We start from the raw sequence: 19865 nt of genomic DNA on the forward strand, positions 1-19865 counted from the left end.
AAGGAAAACAGACCAACTTTGTTTCCATAGCACCTGGAAGAGATGGCGATCACGTATCAAAGAAGGCCATCTCCAGATGGATAGTCAAGTGCATACAGCTCTGCTATTCCCTGCCCAAGAAAGTCTTACCTTTCACCCCCAGGGCTCACTCTGCCCAGAGGTACAGGGGCTACCTTGGCTTTCCTTGCAAACGTCCCTCTAGACGCCATTTGCAAAGCTGCTTCATGGAGTTCCGTTCGTACGTTCACACAGCATTATTGCATTGATACACACTCTAAAAAAGATTCACAGGTCGGATAAGCGGTCCTAAAACATCTCTTTGCCGCTGTACCTTCTCACTTCCCACCTCCTTCTCCAGATACTACTCGCTAATCTATGCAGAGCATGTGATGTAAGCAGATCCACAAGCTCCAGAAGGGATACATTACTCACTGTGATTGTATGTCTGGTGTTTGTATCTGCTTAGATTCACATGTGCCCACCCTTCCTCCTCTTCTGGAGTAGAAGGCGCATAGATTTTCTGGGTTATCGCTGTTTATGCTTTATCACAACTGTACTCGTGCTACACTTCATGCAACCTCATGTTGGAAACGAACAATCTGAGGGACCTTGACGCGTGAAAGACCATGGGTACAGTACACGTCACACTAGAGCTAGTATTACGAACACGCCATGTCGACATCCGTTTTCGAGTTTCGAAAACAAATCTTGTAATAGATGTCTGCCTATGCAGAGCATGTGAATCTAAGCAGAAACAAGAAACAGAAATACGATTATGGCGAGTAATGTATCCCATACACATTCACCATTAGGAGAATTAGAATTGCATATGAACGAATTACAGCTGTAATACAGCTGAATGGTCAGATGTATAGAAAATAGGCAGAACTGTTTAGAATTTGCACAATTGCACAATTGGCTTCCCTCAATCTTGCAAAGTACAATTTTTTTCTTTTTTTTTATTTTTTATTTTTTTTATAAATGATTTGGGTCTGTGTGCCCAAAGGTTACCCTTCAGGTACATTTTTATAGAAAGATTGCAGTGGTGATTATTGGTAAGTTTCAGTTAAATAAAGTTCAGGGAAGCATTCCACTCAATCCAGTTCACTCGGATAGGCCTAGGGAAGGATTGTTAACCTAGGTTGAGTGATTTTAGGGTTTGACTTTACGACCATTGTAACTCTGTGGAAGACTGGGTAGGCAGATATAGGTATGTTAACTTAACACCCCCTCCCCCAACTCAGATTCTTCCAGAGACTCACATCAGGTGCTCCAGAATCTGTTGGGTACACAATGTTCTGCTATTGTTCCGGTCAAGAAATGCCCAAGGGTCACAGATGAATAGGTCACTTTTGGCATTGGAATTTAGTTTTGGTCAGTCGTGGTGCATAGGAATCTGTTCCACACAGCTTCCAGCAGAAGAGACAAAATGAGGAAAGGCGAAGACTTATGTGGTGCAGGCCCCCCGACCCCTCAGGACACCTCACTGGATTAAAGGTGTGTTGCAATGGCTGTTGATACGGACAGGCAGTGAACACAGGAGCAGGCCCAGCAGCACAGCTTCCCCTGTAGGGAGACAGCTCAAAATGTGGGAGCAGACGACTTGTGGCACAAGCTGAAGATATGCAAAGTTCCAAGGCTCTTCTCCGAACGGTGACGGCTGCAGCAAGGTAGCCCAAGATAGAGCTGGTCTCTCCTCCGGTTGATCCCGGGACACTTGCAGGCACGGATCCTCGAGCAGGGTTTGAGACTGGCTGTTCCCACCATTCCAGGGGTCTAAGCACAAATTGTTAGGCAAGATTGTATGCAGTACCCTGTGGGATACTGCACCAGCCCTGTCCTCTTGGCAATGGTTAACCCAACCTTTGGTAAAAGCATGTACTACACAAGTTGGTAGAGTGACTGAGCAGCCAGGCTTATCTCAAGAGGGGTCAATGTGAGCTGTAAGGTTGTAACAGAGTTTCACAATGACAGTTACTCAAATAAACATTTCTGATGTTTGTTAATCTGCTTAGATTCGCATGCTGTGCATAGTCCGACATCCAGCGGTCACTGCAGAGTATTGAATTTTGTTTTTCGTAGTCGAAAATGGGACGTCGACAAGGCGTGCCTGTAACACTATCCCTATAGTGGCGTGCAGTGTACCCACAATCCCTCACGCGTCGAGGTCCCTCAGATTTCTTTTTTTCCACCCAGATATTGGTCGCCTTAATGCAGAGCTCTTCAAGAGAAATTGCAAAACATTTACTCGACCCTTTGGTCGTTATTTATTATACATTACATTAGATCCCTCCTTCGACGGTGAAGCTGTTTCACTGCCGAGTAAGGACTTCGGCGGTGACTTAGACGGAGGAGATCCTTCGGCGCTGCCGAACACGTGGCCCGGCCTCGCCGACCTAAGACAGTAGTGAGAGTGGGGGTCGTGGGACATTTCTTCCTACTTCTAAGAATGTCTTTCTCTTTCACCCCCCTTTCCTTCGGGGTTGTTATCACTTCTAATTGTATCCTCAGCTTTGGAGAGGACTCCGTTTAGATTTTTCCCACGCTGTAAGGGCAAATTCACATGGAAAGAGAAGCACAAGCGGTGTAACCGTTGCTTACCCCTCGACCACAACGAGGACGGCTGTGCGGCCTGTAAACTTCTTCACCCAAAAACTTTAAAGGACCGCAGGGTCATGAGGTGGGCAGCCTATGCTATGTCTAGAGCTGATTCCTCACCCGCCGCCGCCGAGTGTGACGAGGACAGTGATAGCCCGACCTCCGTTTCAGAGGTTGTAGACCTCTCTAAGGAGCGTACCCGCTCCACAGCGTCTGTCCCCGGCCCCGACAAGTTCAGCTCACGCCCTACTTATGGGGATGAACACCCTGGCGACACTGACGAACACAGAAAACATAAACGTAAGCACACAACCCACGGCACTTCTTCGTCAAAGACGAAGAAAGCCCTAGCGCAACGGAGACGCCAGGCCCACCAGCATCCTCCACCGACCGTAAGGGTCGCAAGTCCTCCCCGTCACCGCAGACGCGACTGGGCTACCTGCAGACAAGGGTGCTACCACCAAAACGCCAGGCGACGCGCCTCGTAAGAGTGCGGCCATTGCCGAAAGAGAGACGGCACCGCCCAGCACGACACCGGATGACCCGTCGACGGAGGAATTAATCGTCGAGAGCTTGGCTCGTATAGTTTCCTCTGACAGCCAGAGACGGACGGCGAGTGATACGCCGAAGCCCGCTCACAAGGCCAGGGAGACACCGAGAATGCCAGAAGAGAGGCAGGAACCGCTCCCGCCGTCGAAGGAAGGGCCTAGCCTACGAGAAGGTTTCTCTGAAGGCGAAGGGACTTTATCCTCGACATTATGGGACAGATCTAGACGGCTACCGGCAGAGGAGCCTCCTTTTTCGCCTCCAGACCGTTCAGGTTACCACATTGGACATTTGAGAGATTCCAATCATGTATGGACACGCTGGATAGATTTATGTCCACTCCTGAACATAAAACACCCAAGAGGCCAAGGGAGGTACTTCATGAAGATCCCAGGGCTAAATATCCTAGACTATTTGACCCCCTTCAAATGGAGACTAATACTTATGACCTCACTGAAGAAGACTCTCACTTCCAAGAGGATTAGGAGTTCTTAAATAGTGAAGACCAACAGAACCTCGAAGAAGAAGGTTTTGAGGAAAACCCTGACATAGGTGAGGGGCGGGGGGGGGGGGCTTCGAAGAAGACCCAGATGAAGGTGGCTGAAAGCCTTGGCAGTCCCCGACAGCGTCTACAGACCATGAGAACCTGAAACTTTCCTCTCCTCAAACCACACCGTCAGGAACCCGTCACCTATAGATGACCAACCCACTTTCAACGCGCTACTACGGAAAGCAGCAGCGCACTTTGAAATTGAGACTGGGGAAATTACTCCCGATATTGATTTTGTAGAAAAAATCATTAAGGAAAAACCTCCCATTAGCCAGACCATTCCCCTCCTCGCCTCAGTTAAGAGACAAATCATCCCATCGCTGTCTACACATGCGTTGGTTAGAGGGGTCCACCCTAGAATTGAAAAACTGTTTACCCCCTCTCCGTCGGACCCATTATACATTAAGGGTCACTCAATACCAGATTCCTTGGTGGTAACTACCACAAGGAAAAGAGCAGGGGTTCCGCTATCAACTAGCGAAGCACCCCCAGACAAGGAAGGAAGGAAAGAAACTGTACGCCCTGGGTAAGAGAATTACAGCCTCGGCAGCTTTTTCCACCAGAATTGCCAATAATAATACCTTCTGGCAAGTTATGCTGATGCCCAATGGGGAAGGTTACTCCAAGACCTCGAGGTCCCTGAGCCCTTAAGAACTCGCTTGTTAAACACTGTAACGGAAGGAACTCTGGTTAACCAGAGCATCATTAAAAACGCACTTGATGCTGCAGAAACGGCTGGCCGTTCTTTAGTCCAGGGGATACTTCTGAAGCGTCATGTCTGGCTCCGCAACTCCGGTTTTAAGCCAGAAACCTAGGCATCACTCATTAATAAACCAATAGAGGATTCTAACCTCTTTGGGAAAGCGGTGGACGATGCACTGGAAACCGCGAAGAATGATTTCGACACCCTAAAGGCTTTAGACCAAATCTCAAGGCCTCCCAATAAGCGAGGATTCGGCAACCAACGCTTTTTTCGAGGCCAACGTCAACAACAGCAACAGCAGTATACTGCAGGCAACTGGCCCTCTACTTAGGGAACCAGTGGCCAATAGACTCAAAGAGGACAACGCCGTGGCAAGGGTAGAGGTCGGGGCCCCACTCCCAGAGGTTCCCTGGCTACCAACACCAAATGACCCGAAGGTTCGGGTCCCCTCCCATGCATCGCCGTTCGGGGGGGGCATGGGAGGGAATAACATCAGACCGCTGGGTATTGTCAAATATAGCCCGCGGTTACTGCATAGAATTCAGTCGATCCCCCACGTACAGACCCCCAAGGGGACGACGCACATCACCAGAGCACCTCGCCATCCTCTTTCAAGAAGTAGAACTGCTGCTACTAAAAGGAGCAATAGAGGTCGTGCCTCTATCACAGGTAACGGAAGGTATTTATTCAGTGTACTTCCTTGTACCCAAAAAGGACTTAACCATGTGCCCTGTATTAGATCTGCACCCAGCGAACAAATTTGTCAAACCTCAAAAATTTCGCATGGTAACCTTACAGGAGGTAATCCCCCTACTTTCACAGGGAGATTACATGACAACACTGGACATGAAAGATGCATACTTTCATATTTTAATGTTGCAAGCGCACAGAAAATACCTCAGGTTCATGATAGAGGGCAAACATTACCAGTTCAGAGTGCTACCCTTCGGCATAGTGTCAGCGCTGAGGGTATTCACGAAAGTATTGGCAGTGGCAGCGGCCCACCTGCGCAGGTTGTCCATCCCAGTATACCCTTACCTCGACGATTGGCTCATAACAGGGGATTCTTATGAGACATGATTCTCAAATACCCAAAAGGCTGTAGACCTTTTGTTCCAACTGGGCTTCTCCATCAACGAGAAGAAGTCCAGCCTAGACCCCAGCCAGATCAAACAATTCCTAGGGGCTCTAATTTGAACAAAGGACAGCCTTGTCTTCCCCTCCAACGAGAGGGTCCAAAATATGCTGTTTCAGATCCCTCAATATGTGGCCGGTCGAGAGGTGACCGTACGCAAGGCAATGCGTTTGCTAGGAATGATGGCGTCATGTATATATTTGGCACCTCGCCCGCGCATGCGCCCAATGCAAGAGCGGCTCAACAGCCAGTGTTGTCAGGCCAGCGGACAATGGGACGATCTAGTAGTGGTCTTGCAGGCCTTGGTTCTCTCGCTACGGTGGTGGTCGAAGGAAAACCTTGTAATAGGGAAACCATTCGCCACCCCCGCAGCGGAAGCCACTCTAACCACAGACCCATCCCTCACAGGATGGGGGGGGGGGGGCTCTCCTATCCCATCAGAATGCACATGGAGTTTGGACTCCGAGTGTGGTGTCCAAACACATAAACTTGCTAGAACTGCTAGCGGTCTTCAAAGCGCTGAAGGCTTTCCAGGCACACCTGCAACGGAAGACAGTGATGGTCCTCACAGACAGCACCACAGCCATGTACTACCTGAACAAGCAAGGGGGTACGCACTCTCCAGGAATGTCGAAACTGTCCCAGAACATCTGGAAGTGGGCTCTGAAACGTATGTTCCTGTTGTCACAACATGTACCAGAGGAACTCAATCTGCTTGCAGACGAACTCAGCAGAGACTTCCCTCTGCCCGCAGAGTACAAATGGCGGTTACGAGAAGACCTCGTCTTCGACGTTTTCACACAATGGGGATTCCCAGAAATGGATCTGTTCGCAACTCTGGATAACTCCCAATGCCAAGATTACGCCGCCAGGTTCCCCCAGAACCGATCCAAGGGGAACAGTCTTTGGAAAACATGGTCAAAGAAATTTGTTTACGCTCCCCCCCCCGGACTCCCCTTCTCAACAAAATAGTGCACAAGATGCACCAGGAACCAGTCACCATGATACTAGTGGCCCCTATGTGGGCCCGGCAGCCATGGTTCGCTCACCTGATGGAGATGTCTCTATCTCCACCGGTGAAACTACCCTGCCCGTACAAGATGCTGTCACAGGACAGGGGCAAGACGATACACCCATGCCCGCAGACCATGAACTTAGCAGCCTGGCTCCTGAGGTCATAGAATTTGGACATTTACAGCTCCCTCAAAGATGCATGGACATTGTCAGGGAGGCTAGAAAACCGAACACTCGTTACTGCTATTCTAGCAAGTGGAAGAGATTCGTCATCTGGTGTAGAGGTAAGGGCATCAACCCCATTGACTGCTCTCCCACACATTGTTCTTTACCTGACTCACTTATTAGACTCAGGATTGGTCTTTAATTCTATTAAGGTTCATTTAGCTGCACTTTCCACATACACCACTTCTCAACACAGTGTCATGGTGGAAAGTCCCAGTTATTAAAGCCTTCATGGAGGGAGTAAAGAGGATACACCCTCCTATAGCTAACCCAGCTCCCGGATGGGACCTAAATGTGGTACTTACCAGGCTTATGGGCTCACCCTTTGAACCCATGCACAAAGCATCCCTTAAGAACCTCACTCTTAAAACTGCTTTCTTAATGGCTATCACCTCCATTAGGAGAGTGAGTGAGCTACAAGCGCTCTCTATACTAGACCCCCTTGTAACAGTTCACAAAGATAAGGTGGTTCTATGCACACATCCTAGGTTTGCACCAAAATGTATTTCTAAATTCCATGTCAACCAGTCAATAGAACTACCAACGTTCTTTCAAAACCCTTCAAATTGGGAGAAAGGAGCCTGCATACACTGGATGTGCGCAGAGCCGTCATGTTTTATATGGCAAGGACTAGACCTCTGAGAAAGACTAATCAGTTCTTTGTCTCGGTGGCAGCAGGAAGAGAAGGAGATGCAGTTTCAAAATCCACTATATCTAGATGGATTGTCCAATGCATCACTCTCTGCTACACTCTTGCTAAGAGAGAACTACCCTTCAAGCCGAGAGCACATTCTACTTGAGACACTGGGGCTTTCATAGCATTCATTGCAAATGTCCCTCGCTAGTCTATGCCCAGCATGTGATTCTAAGCAGATCAACAAACATCAGAAGACAATGCATTACTTACCGTAAAAGCATTTCTGATGGTTGTATCTGCTTTGATTCACATGCAAACACCCTTCCTCCCCACCGGATGGAAGGAACATAGACATCCTTTATCTCTCTCTTTTCTGTAATCACTCACGTCTAATAGGCTTCCTCAGGGCAGAAAAAATACAGAGGGACCTCGACGCCTTAGGGATTGTGGGTACACTGCACGTCGCTATACGGATAGTGTTAGACACGCCTTGTCGACGTCCCCTTTTCGACTACGAAAAACAAAATGAAATACTCTGCAGTGACCACTGGATTTCAGACTATGCACAGCATGTGAACCTAAGCAGATACAACCATCAGAAATGCTTTTTACAGTAAGTAATGCATTGTTTTATACACAAGGTTTCCTGATAAAACAATTCATTTAACAGTCAGTTGAGTAAGCCTTCTTTAGAAGGGAGCAAAACATGTAACACTTTCAAATATACTTCAAAACACACTATTCATTTCTCTAATCAGATGATACCCATTGGGGATGGCACACGGACACTTCCTACACCCTCAGGGGACATAAATAGCTAGGACACTGATTTATCACTTTTTGATTTAGAGCAATACTGAGTTTGGTGCAAAAGATTAGATATGGGACTAAAACAAAGATTAACAAATAATTTGTAAACTGGTAAGTACTTTTTGAACCCTCCAATGCAAAGTAAATGAACCCTCTCCTAGAGAAACGGCAAATGCACAAGGTCTGAGGTAAGAAGTCTTGCAGGGAGCCAGGACAGCCAATGTTAGTTGAGCAAAGTCTAGGGGAGCTGAAGATCTTCTTGCAGGTAAGAAAGTCTTGCACATTGTTTTTAGAAAAGTTTGTAGAAATGAAATCACTGAAGGGCCAGAAGCTGGGAGGCGTGTGCGGGGCAGAGCTGCAAGCAACTCGGCAAAAGGGCAACCAAGACACGTCTCAACTGAGAACTAGCAAGGCTACACCACAAGAGAAGTCCTCTTGGTTTTACAGTACCTTTGGTGTGAAGAAAGCTGGATCCAGCTGGTTTCTGTTCTTGTGTAGGTCTGCAGATCCTTTGTTCCTGGGCCTCAGCCGTGGGGACAAGAGGGAGGACATCTGGGAACTCCTGCACTACGAATGGGAAGTCAGCGGCAGTAATGGCCAAGCTTCAGATCAGCAGCACTTTGCGGTTTTAACTCCTCGCGTCTCTCGCAAATAGCACCACTGTGGTTCTTGGATGCCTTGTTGGACTTAGCTCGCATCTGGGGGGTCCAGCGTTCTGTTGAGGTGGCTCAGGCTCGGTCAGTCCTGCTTCATGGGAGTCCAGAGGATCTTCCTGGTTGCTCGGGTCCGACTTAAAACTTATGCATTCAATCTGGTGTTCCTCTCCCTGGCAATCGGTTCCTGCAGCAGCAATGGAAGTACAGCCAGCTCCAAGAGGATGTCCAGACTAGTTCGCTTTGGGGTTGATTGGTCCCACCAACCCAAGGGGAGAAGTAGTCTGTGTTGGGGAGAATTCTCAAAAATGTGCAAATTCCCTTCACCTTAGAGACCCCCAGCAACTTTGCTGGATTTTGAGGACTTGATTTACCTGGAGAGTGTGACCCTTTTTCCCACTCTCTCATGTGTTTTGAAATGTGTTTTACTCTTGTGTTTTCTTTGGTTATGGAGTTTTAGACAACTCCATAGGCATCGTCTTTTCATTTGTGTCTCACAGCACCCTCAGTGCAATGGCACAGGGAAACCTTTTCAGGCTTTCCCAAGGTTTAAATACCTTCTCTCAGATAAACTTCTGTTTCCCAGAGTAAGTAAAGTGAAATTGTCTTTACTAGTCTTTTTAAATTCCTAGAACCAGCACACCCTTTCTTACAATAGAGTGCTGGAGGGGTTACTTAGTATCCCCTGTGCCTATATACTAATGTAGCAGTCAAATGCTACCCTTTCCTCTCAAAATGGCTGGTGGCAGTGGTTATACAACGTACTACCATGATTTTTCCCGACCACGATTGCCAGTAGTGTTAATTCGTGGGAGCCATGTTTTTCAAGATGGCGTCTGAGCCCCATCTGTAAAAACGGGTCCCGGTCTTCTTTTTCCGCCATTTCTTTGTGGAAAGGTCCTTCTAGAGTTTTGCTCTGCGCACCAAACCAGGTTTGGTCCCTTTGTTCGTTCGCCTTTGGCAGGCCTCGGGAGTGAAGACCGCCTCTGGCTCCTGAGTGTCTGGGGTGGGCAGGAAGTGAGGGAGGTGCCCAAAACTCCTTGTGCTTAGTCTCCTAGGAGACCCAAATGCACTCTTTAGTGATTGGCTGGCTAACTGTCCGGCAAGGACAGCCACCCTGCTGGATGAGTGACAGCTAGACTGGAATGGGAGAGAACTGAATAAAAGGCAAGTCTCTTGGCTTGGAAGGCAGTCGACCACTGGAATGAAAGAACCGAAGACGAGCTTGAAAAGGACGGCTGCTGCAACTCCTGGGCCGTTGGTTTGCCCGGTGAAGCCCTGCTGCAGGTCCGAATCGCCAAGTTCATCTCGACAGAGAAGCCCTGCAAGGACGACTTTTCCCTTTTGAGTTAGTGGGACCAATCAACTCGACACTGTCACCTGGATACCATTCTCGGAGCTGGTTGTATTTTCCTCGGAGTGCTGCAGGAAACTGAATAACCAGGAAGAGGGACACCAGCTTGTTTGCTTGACTACAGCTACTGGAATTGAAGATTTGCCAGTTGTCAGCTTTTTGACCAGTCCCAGTGCAGTGCAGGAGTCCCCCCGACTTCATCCCTCTTGTCCCCACGACTGAGGCCCAGGAACAGCGAGATCTGTAGGAACTGCCAGGAGCAGGGGTCACCAGCTACATCTTTTTCTTCATTTGTAAGGGTACTGTAAAACCAGTCTGAGAGTACTTGCCTCTCGTGGTGAAAGTGCTTGAAACTTTCCCAACTCACAGGCCTAATCGGCTTGTGACCCAACATATGATTCTTCTTTTTACAAACTATTCCTGAGAACTTCGGCAGAGACTTTTCCGTTTATCTACCAGAACTGCTTTATCCTAACCAAGACTTTAGCCCATTGACTTTGGCCTAGCCTATTGAATTGAATTGACTTGACTCTTCTGGTCTGCACTGTCTAAGAATAACTGTAACCTTTTTATGTTCTAATAATCTTTGCCTTTTACTCCTCTTAAAGTATTTCTGAAATAGTGTTGAAATATATTTGTGTGTGATATATAATTGCCTCCTTCTAATGAATGTTTTATAACTGACAGATAAATACATTAATAAGTATTTATCAAAGAAACCTTGAGTGTAAGAGTTTATTTGAACACTTGTGATTGTAGTCCTCTGTGTAACATCATTACAGCTCACATTCCCTCTTGAGATAAGCCTGGCTGCTCAGCTCCGCTACCAGAAACTGTGTAGTACAGACTTATACCAAAGGTTGGTTTTGCTTACACCTGAAGTCATAGTTGTGTGTAGTGGTCCCAAAGGGTACTGCATACGAACTTTGCCTAACACTCTGTTGCAGGGCTTCTCTAGTTGAGGCGAATTCGGAGCTTCATCACAGCAGCAGCGCTTCACCAGGCAAACCAATGGTCCAGGAGTTGCAGCAGGCGTCTCTTCCAAGTTCTTCTATGGATTCCTTCATCCACTGATCAACTCTTCCTTCCAAGCCAAAAGCCTCACCTTTTATGCAGCTTTCTACCATTCATACGCAGCCTAGCTGTCACTCACACAGCAGGGTGGCTGTCCTGCAAGGACAGCCAGCCAGCCAATCACCTTTGTGTGCATTCCTGTAACCCAGGGGATTATGCACAGGGAGTTTCGGGCACCTCCCTCACTTCCTGCCCTTGCCAGACATGCTGGAGCCAGAGGCAGGCTTCACCAGTGAACCCTGCAAAGACAAAACGAACAAAGGGACCAAACCTTTCCAACAAGAAATGGCAAAAAAAGAATGTGTCCAATTTTGACAAAATGGGCACCCATGGGTGTCTTACTGCAGCTGCAATTGCAGCCCGCAGTAAAAATTAATAATGGTAGGAAAAGGTAAACCACTGCCACCAGCCATTAATTATATAAAGGGTCAAATAAAAATGTTACATGAGAAACTAGACAAAGGGGATACTGAGTAACCCTTCCAGCACATTATTGTAAGATGGTGTGTGCTGGGTCTAGAAAGTTACAAAAATGTAAGTAAAGTTCACTTCACTTCACTTCTCTTGGAAACTGTAGTTTCACCAAGAGAAGGTATCTAAACTTTGGGGAAATCTAAGACTTCCCTGTGCCACTGCACTAAAGGTGCTGTGTGACACAATGTAAAGATGATGCCTATGGAGTTTCTCAGACTCCAAAGTCAAAAGAAACATAGTCCAAATCACATAAATACATGAGTGGGGAAAAGGTCTCCAGGTTAGAAATTAAAAGTCCTAAAGTCCTGGAAAAAGTGCTGGGGGTCTCTTAAGTTGGAAGGCAATTAGCACATTTCTGAGAATTCTCCCTAACGCAAATAAAGGCCTTCTTGATATCAAGACAGGGCTTCACTAGGACAACATTAGAGTTTATGCTGATCAGTTGCAGAGGTAGACTTTGGGTCCTCGGAAGCCTTGGTTCCAACGGTAATCTGTCAAACAGTCACAGGAGTCCCCCACCAATGGAACGGTTCTGCACCATTGAAACTGCCATGGGTTGTCCAATTCTCGATGACCACTGAATACCATATATGGCCAGCAACAGACTTTCTTGTACCAGGGTTTGTGTATTGGGTCTAGGCCGTTCCTGTCTTTCCTCTGGCTCACCCACAACGCACCTTCGCCTGCGAAAGTCATTGCATCTAAAATATCAACAATTTGATAGCTGCATGCAATTCTAAAATTGCATAATCGGTTGTTTTAGAAATAAAATGGGGTTGTGATAGAAAAGATTCCAGGCGCATAATCTTACTTGATCAAAATGAGTGGGTTCTGATGGGCTTGTCTTTCCCCATAAGTAAAATGGAGGTGTAAAACCTGGTTATGAATACTGCTGCATCATTTCAAAAAGTGAATCCTTACCGAAACATAGGCCAACTATATGGGGGCAAACTACCCCCAGCTATTGGAAAAAATCAGGACAGACCTGATGAAATGGAATCTGCTAAAAGTAACATGGTGTGGCTCTATGACGACAATAAAAATTGTTATATTACCTAGATTAATATACTACTTTCAAGCACTATCGATTAGACAATTAGAGTCCCTAAGTCATTCTTTGACTCCCTGAACAAGACCTTAATAAAGCTTTTTAGACCTGCAGCGAGGGTCTTACCGGGCGTTATGGGCCTTGAAGTCCGAGTTAATGGCCGGAGCGAAGCGAGGGCCTTTAACAAGGTTTGAGTGTCCATAAGGACGGTACGGCCCGAGGACGAGGTCTATAAAGCTATTAGAAACCAATGGGCAAAGACACAAAAAGTTTATGTAAAAATATATATTTTTTAAATCTTTTTTTTGGGGGGGGGGTATTCCATGTGGAATATTTAAGTTTAGAAAGGGGCACAGTTGGAACCATGCCCTCAGAGGGAGGAGTTAGCAGGTGTGAGTGTGTGATAGAGCACAGAAAGTGGAGATCAGAGGAGTACAGGGATGGCAAGCGAGGACCACGGAAGAGTGAGGGACAGCAGAGAAAGGATAGTTGTGGGGGGTGAGGGAGTGCACAGTGAGGAGGGAGGAGGCAAAGGGAAGGTAAGTGAGAGAGCATAGCCTGAGGTGCGTTCTCTGGCTCACAGAATTGGAGAGGTGGGGGTTAGTGCGCAGGGGCAGCCTTAGGGCAGGGCGGGCCAGGCGACCACCCGGGGCGCCATTAAGCCCTACCCCTTCTCCCACTACACCCAGCTGGTGTAGTGGGAGAAGGCACGGCAGGCACCCTTTTCCTTTTAAATGCACTGGCCCAGGGCGCATTTAATAACAATAGGGAGCTGATGCTTTGCATCAGCACCCTTTTCACATGATTACCTCCTCGCTCCGACGCGAGAGCGAGGCGGATTGCATTGGAATAGGGCACTCGTGCATTAGCATGAACACCCTATTCCAGTGATTGGCTCGCTGCGAGGTGCCAGAGCAGGGAGGTTGAAAAAAAATGTTGTGCATTCTGCACCCCTGACCAGGTGCCGGCAGGGAGAGTTCACCAATTTGCACAGGGCGCTGCTACCGCTAAAGCCGGCCCAGCGAGCGAGGGACAAGTAAAGGGGTCCCCTCTCTGACTTAACTGCGACCCCCCCAGCCCTCATGCATTTAAAGAAAAAAGCATGGTATTTGTAGGCAAATGTTATTTTAAAGAAGGCCACTAGAAGGGGGTGAAGCACTGTTCGTGCTCGACCTTCCCAGCTGCAAAACCAGCAAAGGCCAAAATTGCAGGCTATAATGAAACTGCAAGCTATACCGTTTCTTATAGCCCACAAATTGACCAATAGGAAAAGCGTATTCACCAGCCCAGTGTTCTATATGGAAGAGGAAGCCTCTGAGGGTAGCAACGGCAAAACACTCACGGCCCCGAAGAACAGAGGGGGCTGACGTTCCCGCATTTTCTCAGATACTATGAAGCGGCGCAATTGAGGGTGATGAGAGAATGGCTAAGGGGAGATCAACATACAAATTGGGTAAGACAGGACACGGCGGTCGAGGGATCACCCCTACAGGGGCGCCTGTGGCTGGACAAAAGGAAAAGACACCCTAACACGAGGGTTAGTGAGATACTAGGGGTAGGATTGGACATGTGGGATGGGGCAATAGGGAGGGGGCACTTGCGTCGAAACCCTCACCATTCTCCCCACTGTTAGGAAACACAGAATTCCCCCTGGGCAAGACAAGGAAGCATTCAGGAAGTGGGTCAAAAGTGGTCTGCCTGAAAATAGGGGACATGTACCAAGGACGATCATTGAGATTGTTCGAGGAATGTGACCAAGACACAGGCCTGGAGGAAATGGATAGATTTAAATACAATCAATTGAAACTTTGGCTAAGCACTCCAATAATATAAGAAGCAGCCACAAGACAACTGATGCCTTTTGAACAATACATCACAACCAGCACAGGATCCAACAACCTATTCTCCAACGTCTGCAAACATTTGAACAACCAAGGAGAGCAAATACAGTGGAACTACATAAGGAAATTGTGGGAAACAGGAGAACCTATCCCAAGAAAACAATGGGAACACCTGTGGAACCTGATCCCCCAAATTGAAGAGATCTGTCCAATTTAGGGAGACGTGGATCAATATGACTATACATTGGCAGTATACGCCTGAGAGAATCCACACAAAGTTTACCCAAGCATCCGATCAATGTTGGAGAGGTTGCAAAGCGATCAGAGACTGGCAACACATATGGAGGAAATGCCCAAGGCTACAAGCATTCTGGGGGAGGTCAAGGAGCAGATATTGGAAATATACCAAGGCACAGACCAACTGGGGGACAAATTCTGGATGTGCGGAATGTGGGATTCGATAGCGAAAACACCAACAAAAAATCAGAAACTGGGCATGATAAACCTATTAATGGCAGCATGGCTGGTGATAGCACAAAACACTGGAAACAACAAACTCTTCCCCCAAAGATACAAGACTGGTTGTATAAAGTGTGGAACTATGTGGCACTTGAATGGGTAACGTACAAAATCCAAGGTGAAGGTGATCAAGGGAGATTCAAACAAGAATGGGGCCCAGTGTTGTCTTATCTACAAAAAGACTACATGGCACAGTGGTGCCCACATAAGATAAGAATTTTGGACATACTATAAACCCAAATGAACGTGCCAGCTGGAAGCAGAGACGGACGTTCCCTCTAGGGGGCAGGGGTGGGAGTGAAGTCATTATGTTACGCTGTCAATGTTTATTACAAGATTAGAACCAATAAAATGTAAGAATATCTGGGGAGGAAGGGGGGGGGGTCCATCTCACGACTCCCCAGAATTGTTAACTATAGCCTTGTTCTGGACTCCATTAAACAGCAACGTAAGCAATGGTACCAGTTTTATTCTGTCTGGGCTGGGTAGAATCAATTCGATAAAAATTGTCATACTCTCAGAATACTTTACCTCTTTCAGGCCCTACCGTTGCTTTTTCTCCTAAGTTCTTTTGAATGCTACACAAAACTATTGCTGCTTTCATACGGGGGAATCGCAGACCGAGAACTTCCCTCAAGGTCCTAATGACTAAAGGGGGATTATTGCTCCCAAATTTCTACAACTATGTGGCCACCCAACTTTGGGTAATTAGGGACGGATTCTCGGATGATAATAGGAAAACTTTGGTCTAGGATGGATAGAGCATTGGTGGGGAGACCTCTAGATCAGGTACTTGACTACACAGGGAAGACACACGGTAAATGTGTAAGCTCACGGGTGTAGTGGAAGACACTTGGGATACGCTAGTTAAAAAAAAATGGGGATTACATTATTCCCTTCCCTGTTCACCACGCTATTCCAGAACCCACAATTTACCCTGCGCAATGAACGTGGGACATACCCTAGTTGGTGCAGGGCAGGCTGTTTACGACTGAGAGAAGTTCCGAAATATTGAAATGAAAATCAAACACTGCAAAATAGGCTTTGGACTAGGTGAAAAAAACATCTTGGATGCTATCGATTACGGCACTGGCTCACTAACCCGACCAATAAATCAGCGGCACACAGGCATCTAACCCCCATAGAGAAGTTATTCACTACACACACTGGGGAGCGGGCTATGATTACTATGCTTGATAACTTTATCAGGGAATTCCCCTTTGCCTGCATGGCCTTGTATGAAACAGTGGGGAAAAAGTGGTGGGACAACCCAATCCAGCGGAACTATGGGCAAAGGCTATGTGGTGACATCCCAAAACCCACACGACTTTACAGGTGAAAGAAATATGGCTTAAAAAGATTCTACAATGGTGGAATACCCCCGAATAACTACATAGGTTTAACGCTGCAATCCCAATACATTGTTGGAGAGGTTGGTGGGGGAGGGGGTTGGGGGAACTGGGTCCATATCTGGTGGAGATGCCCTAAGATTAGCCAATTCTGGTCAGTGATCAATGCTAGGCTACAGGATATTTTTGGGGCTAAACGGAGAAATGCCAGAATGCTTGCTGGAAATGGGAGATTCACATTGGGAAGGTCTATCACGCACAAAGCGGTATGCCATCCTTTCACTTGCGGCTCTCTTGGTATTAGCCCAAAGATGGAAACCATCTGAACCCCTGCAAGAACAGGATGGCGAAAATGTGTGACTTTGTTGCCTTGGAATGGATGACATACATATTGCATGGGAATCATGCACGTTTCCGAAAGGATTGGGCCCTGGTTTTGTCATTTCTACACAAAGACTACAGGGAATATTTGTGTTCTCAGAACCTACGCTTGCTGGGTATTGACTAATTTGGTACTGGATGCCTTTGGCAGACTTTATCATACTGGATCGAGGTGGTGGTGGGAAGTTGGGGAGGGGGACGTCTTTGGGTTTGTTTCATATGGATATGTTACAAAATGTAATGAACAATTTGAAGAAAGGTAACATTTGGAGCAAAGGACTATGTTCTGGTATTTGGTTCCCCAAGAGGTGATCAGGTCTTGTATCCATCCTCAAAACCCTTGTATGTATGGTCATTTGTGGACTATGATATGCTTGCCTGTTGTTGACTTGGATGCTGAAGATTTGGAGCCTAATGGCTATCTTTTCACTCTACACAGGTTAAAGCGTGCATCATTTATGTCCACGCAGAGGCAAAGATCATGGGATTATCCCTGCGGCAGCCCTTCCTGCAACCTGGGAATCCTTTGCGGCAGCTATCAAGTGATCTAATTGGTAATGTGGTGAAACAGTGTCCAGTGAAATTCTTCCACAAGAATTCTGGAGTCCTCTTTCAACTGGATAGTGCGAATTTGGCTTTTGCACATGTAAGGAAAAAACATCCTTAAATCTTTTTGTTTTCCTTGAAAATAAATGTTGTTCTATATATATTTTAGTAGGTTGTAGAACTTAAAACGTATACTTTCTCTAATTGTTTCATTCTGGTTCCTTTATTTTTAAACTGGTGTAAAAGCCGGTCTACACGGGCCAAAGGGAGTGACGAAAGACATTTTCAGATTGTTAATACGTTATGTGGCACATTTGGTTGTAATCGTAATTAATTATAATGGAAAAAATATATTTTAGGTTTTCATTACCACAGTTGGACCACTATATATTTTAAGGAACAGCTCCCTCCAGCAGTGACATGTCCAATCTCCGCTGATCCTCCCCCGACCCACTCCTTCAGCTCCCTCATCACCTGAGGAACTTGACTGCGAACCGTCCTGAAGCAGGTGTCTTTGAGAGAGGTAATACTTTTCTTTCCAGGTAAATGCCGGCCTCAAGTAGAAGCCACATTGGTGCCTGTAGGCTGCAACCCTGTGACTCCTATCCCTGGAGAAGGCTAGGAATGCAGGGAAAAAGCCTGGATGGCTGAAAAAACCCTGTCGGATGAATACGCATGCTGTGTAATTCTCCAAGTTTCAGGATTGAATCAGTATGCTAGTAGTAAAAGTCCCCAAATGTTCCAGAGAACTGTGTCAGCACAAGATGAAAGGAGACAAGAGTAGTTCTGCCGGAAGCCGGCTCCTGCAAGGTGGAGCCGAGGCTAGCTCGTAATGCAAAAGAGCCCACAAGACCAGAAGGAGCTGTATAATGTGGAGGATGGCAGGGTGCCAGTACGAGGAAGGCAGCAGGAAGCCTGCCGGTGAAACGAGCTAACAAAAGGTAAAAGAAAGCTGGGAAAAGAAAAGTAGTAAGCCCGGTGCGCGAGAAAGGCGAACCGGGAAAGAGAGACCGGAGGGCGGAGCAGAGTTCCGTGGCAATAACTAGAGGAAGCAGCCGAAGCCGAAAGCAAGCTAAGGAGAGAGAGTGCGCTTCGGTGTGGAAGCGGAAAGAAAAACTGGTGAGCGTGTAAACCGATGCAGAGAAAAGTAGCGTAGCGGTTGCAACGCGCCGTTCACTGGGAGTACAAGTGCTATGTACCTCCCAGCGGCAGCCATACTGGAAAAGGCTAATGCGCTACTTTCAGAATGTAACGGAACGTGATGGCATACTCAATGGTGGCGAAACCGCCACCGCGGCCACAAGCGCATTGACTCGGGTGCATGACGCAACAGGCGAAGCGGGCAGTCTTTACTGCATATGACTGCATCGGACAAACCTACATCTGCCCTTTTATTATATTGTATATTGTGCCACAGTTAGTGAAGCCCTCTGGTGAGGGCTGTGAAACCATCTATTCTAATTGTATTTTATTGTATTTGTTATTTGTATAGCACCCTTTCGCCATTTGTATGGCTTCAATGCGCTTTGTGGTTGGAATGCCCTCTGGGACCAAAGTCCACGCGTAGTAGAGTCTAAATTAACTTTAAGATGCGTGTGTGCATTTTGCCAGGTCGGACTTAGGTGGGCCCGTCTGGGCCAGCCCAGAGGTCTGGCATGTGGGCGGGTGCCGTTTGTGGTTTAGGATAGTGTGTTGGTGCCAAAGACTCGATGTGTGCCCAGTGTTAGGGGAGTTTTCCTGAAGTCCACTTGAGGTAAGACTTCATAAATTTATCCCACTGGTATACAGGTCCCCAACTCTTAATATGTCTGTCCTACTCATGGAACCTTGGTAGAGTGGCAGAGCAGTCAGGCTTATCACAAGGGGAAGATGTGAGCTGTAGGTAAGTCCACTGTACCTAGTTAGTAAAGTTTCTCCAGCATGGGGTCTGGCATGGATTCACATGCTCATGAATATTCCCCGTCGTCAGGCCGGGAATCCTCGGTATAGAAAAAAATCAGTATCTGTTTCGTTTCTGATCTGTCTGTCTGTCTTAGTAGTAACCAATCACTGGTCTCTGGGTCATACTGCCCCCAGCCAATGACTGCCCTCTCCCTAAGCCCCGCCTCTGGCAGCCATCCTCCGATTTTTACCGCACGTTCAAGTGTTGGGAGTCCTTGTGCTGTAGCTCTCGAGTTTGTGCTGCGTTTTCACGCTTTTTCAGGAGATTTTTCTCATTTTTCGGTTAAATAGAGCCTGAAGCTCCACCGTTTCTACATCCGATCAACGGGGATCCGTTTCGGAGTTTTCTACGCCCCTCAAGGGTGAAGTTCTCGTTGAGTTACGCTTTTGGAGGATTCCAGAAGTTCCGAGGCCTACCCCGGACATGGCCCAGGAGAAAGGAAGCTTGACGCCCGGGAAGCTGTTCA

The 19865-nt window shown here is 47.2% G+C and overlaps 1 protein-coding gene across 1 annotated transcript in view; it reads left to right on the top strand.

Moving 5' to 3' along the window:
• The window catches only part of PDCD11 (programmed cell death 11), a 1291633-nt gene that overhangs the window by 155729 nt on the left and 1116039 nt on the right, over positions 1-19865 (top strand). Inside the window, exon 9 of the mRNA XM_069611704.1 lies at positions 17351-17557. Within this exon, the coding sequence (XP_069467805.1) occupies positions 17351-17557 (207 nt within the window). The remainder of the gene's footprint in view (positions 1-17350; positions 17558-19865) is intronic.

This window comes from Ambystoma mexicanum, chromosome 8, assembly GCF_040938575.1.
Source record: "Ambystoma mexicanum isolate Mex_15411 chromosome 8, UKY_AmexF1_1, whole genome shotgun sequence".
Lineage (NCBI taxonomy): Eukaryota > Metazoa > Chordata > Amphibia > Caudata > Ambystomatidae > Ambystoma > Ambystoma mexicanum.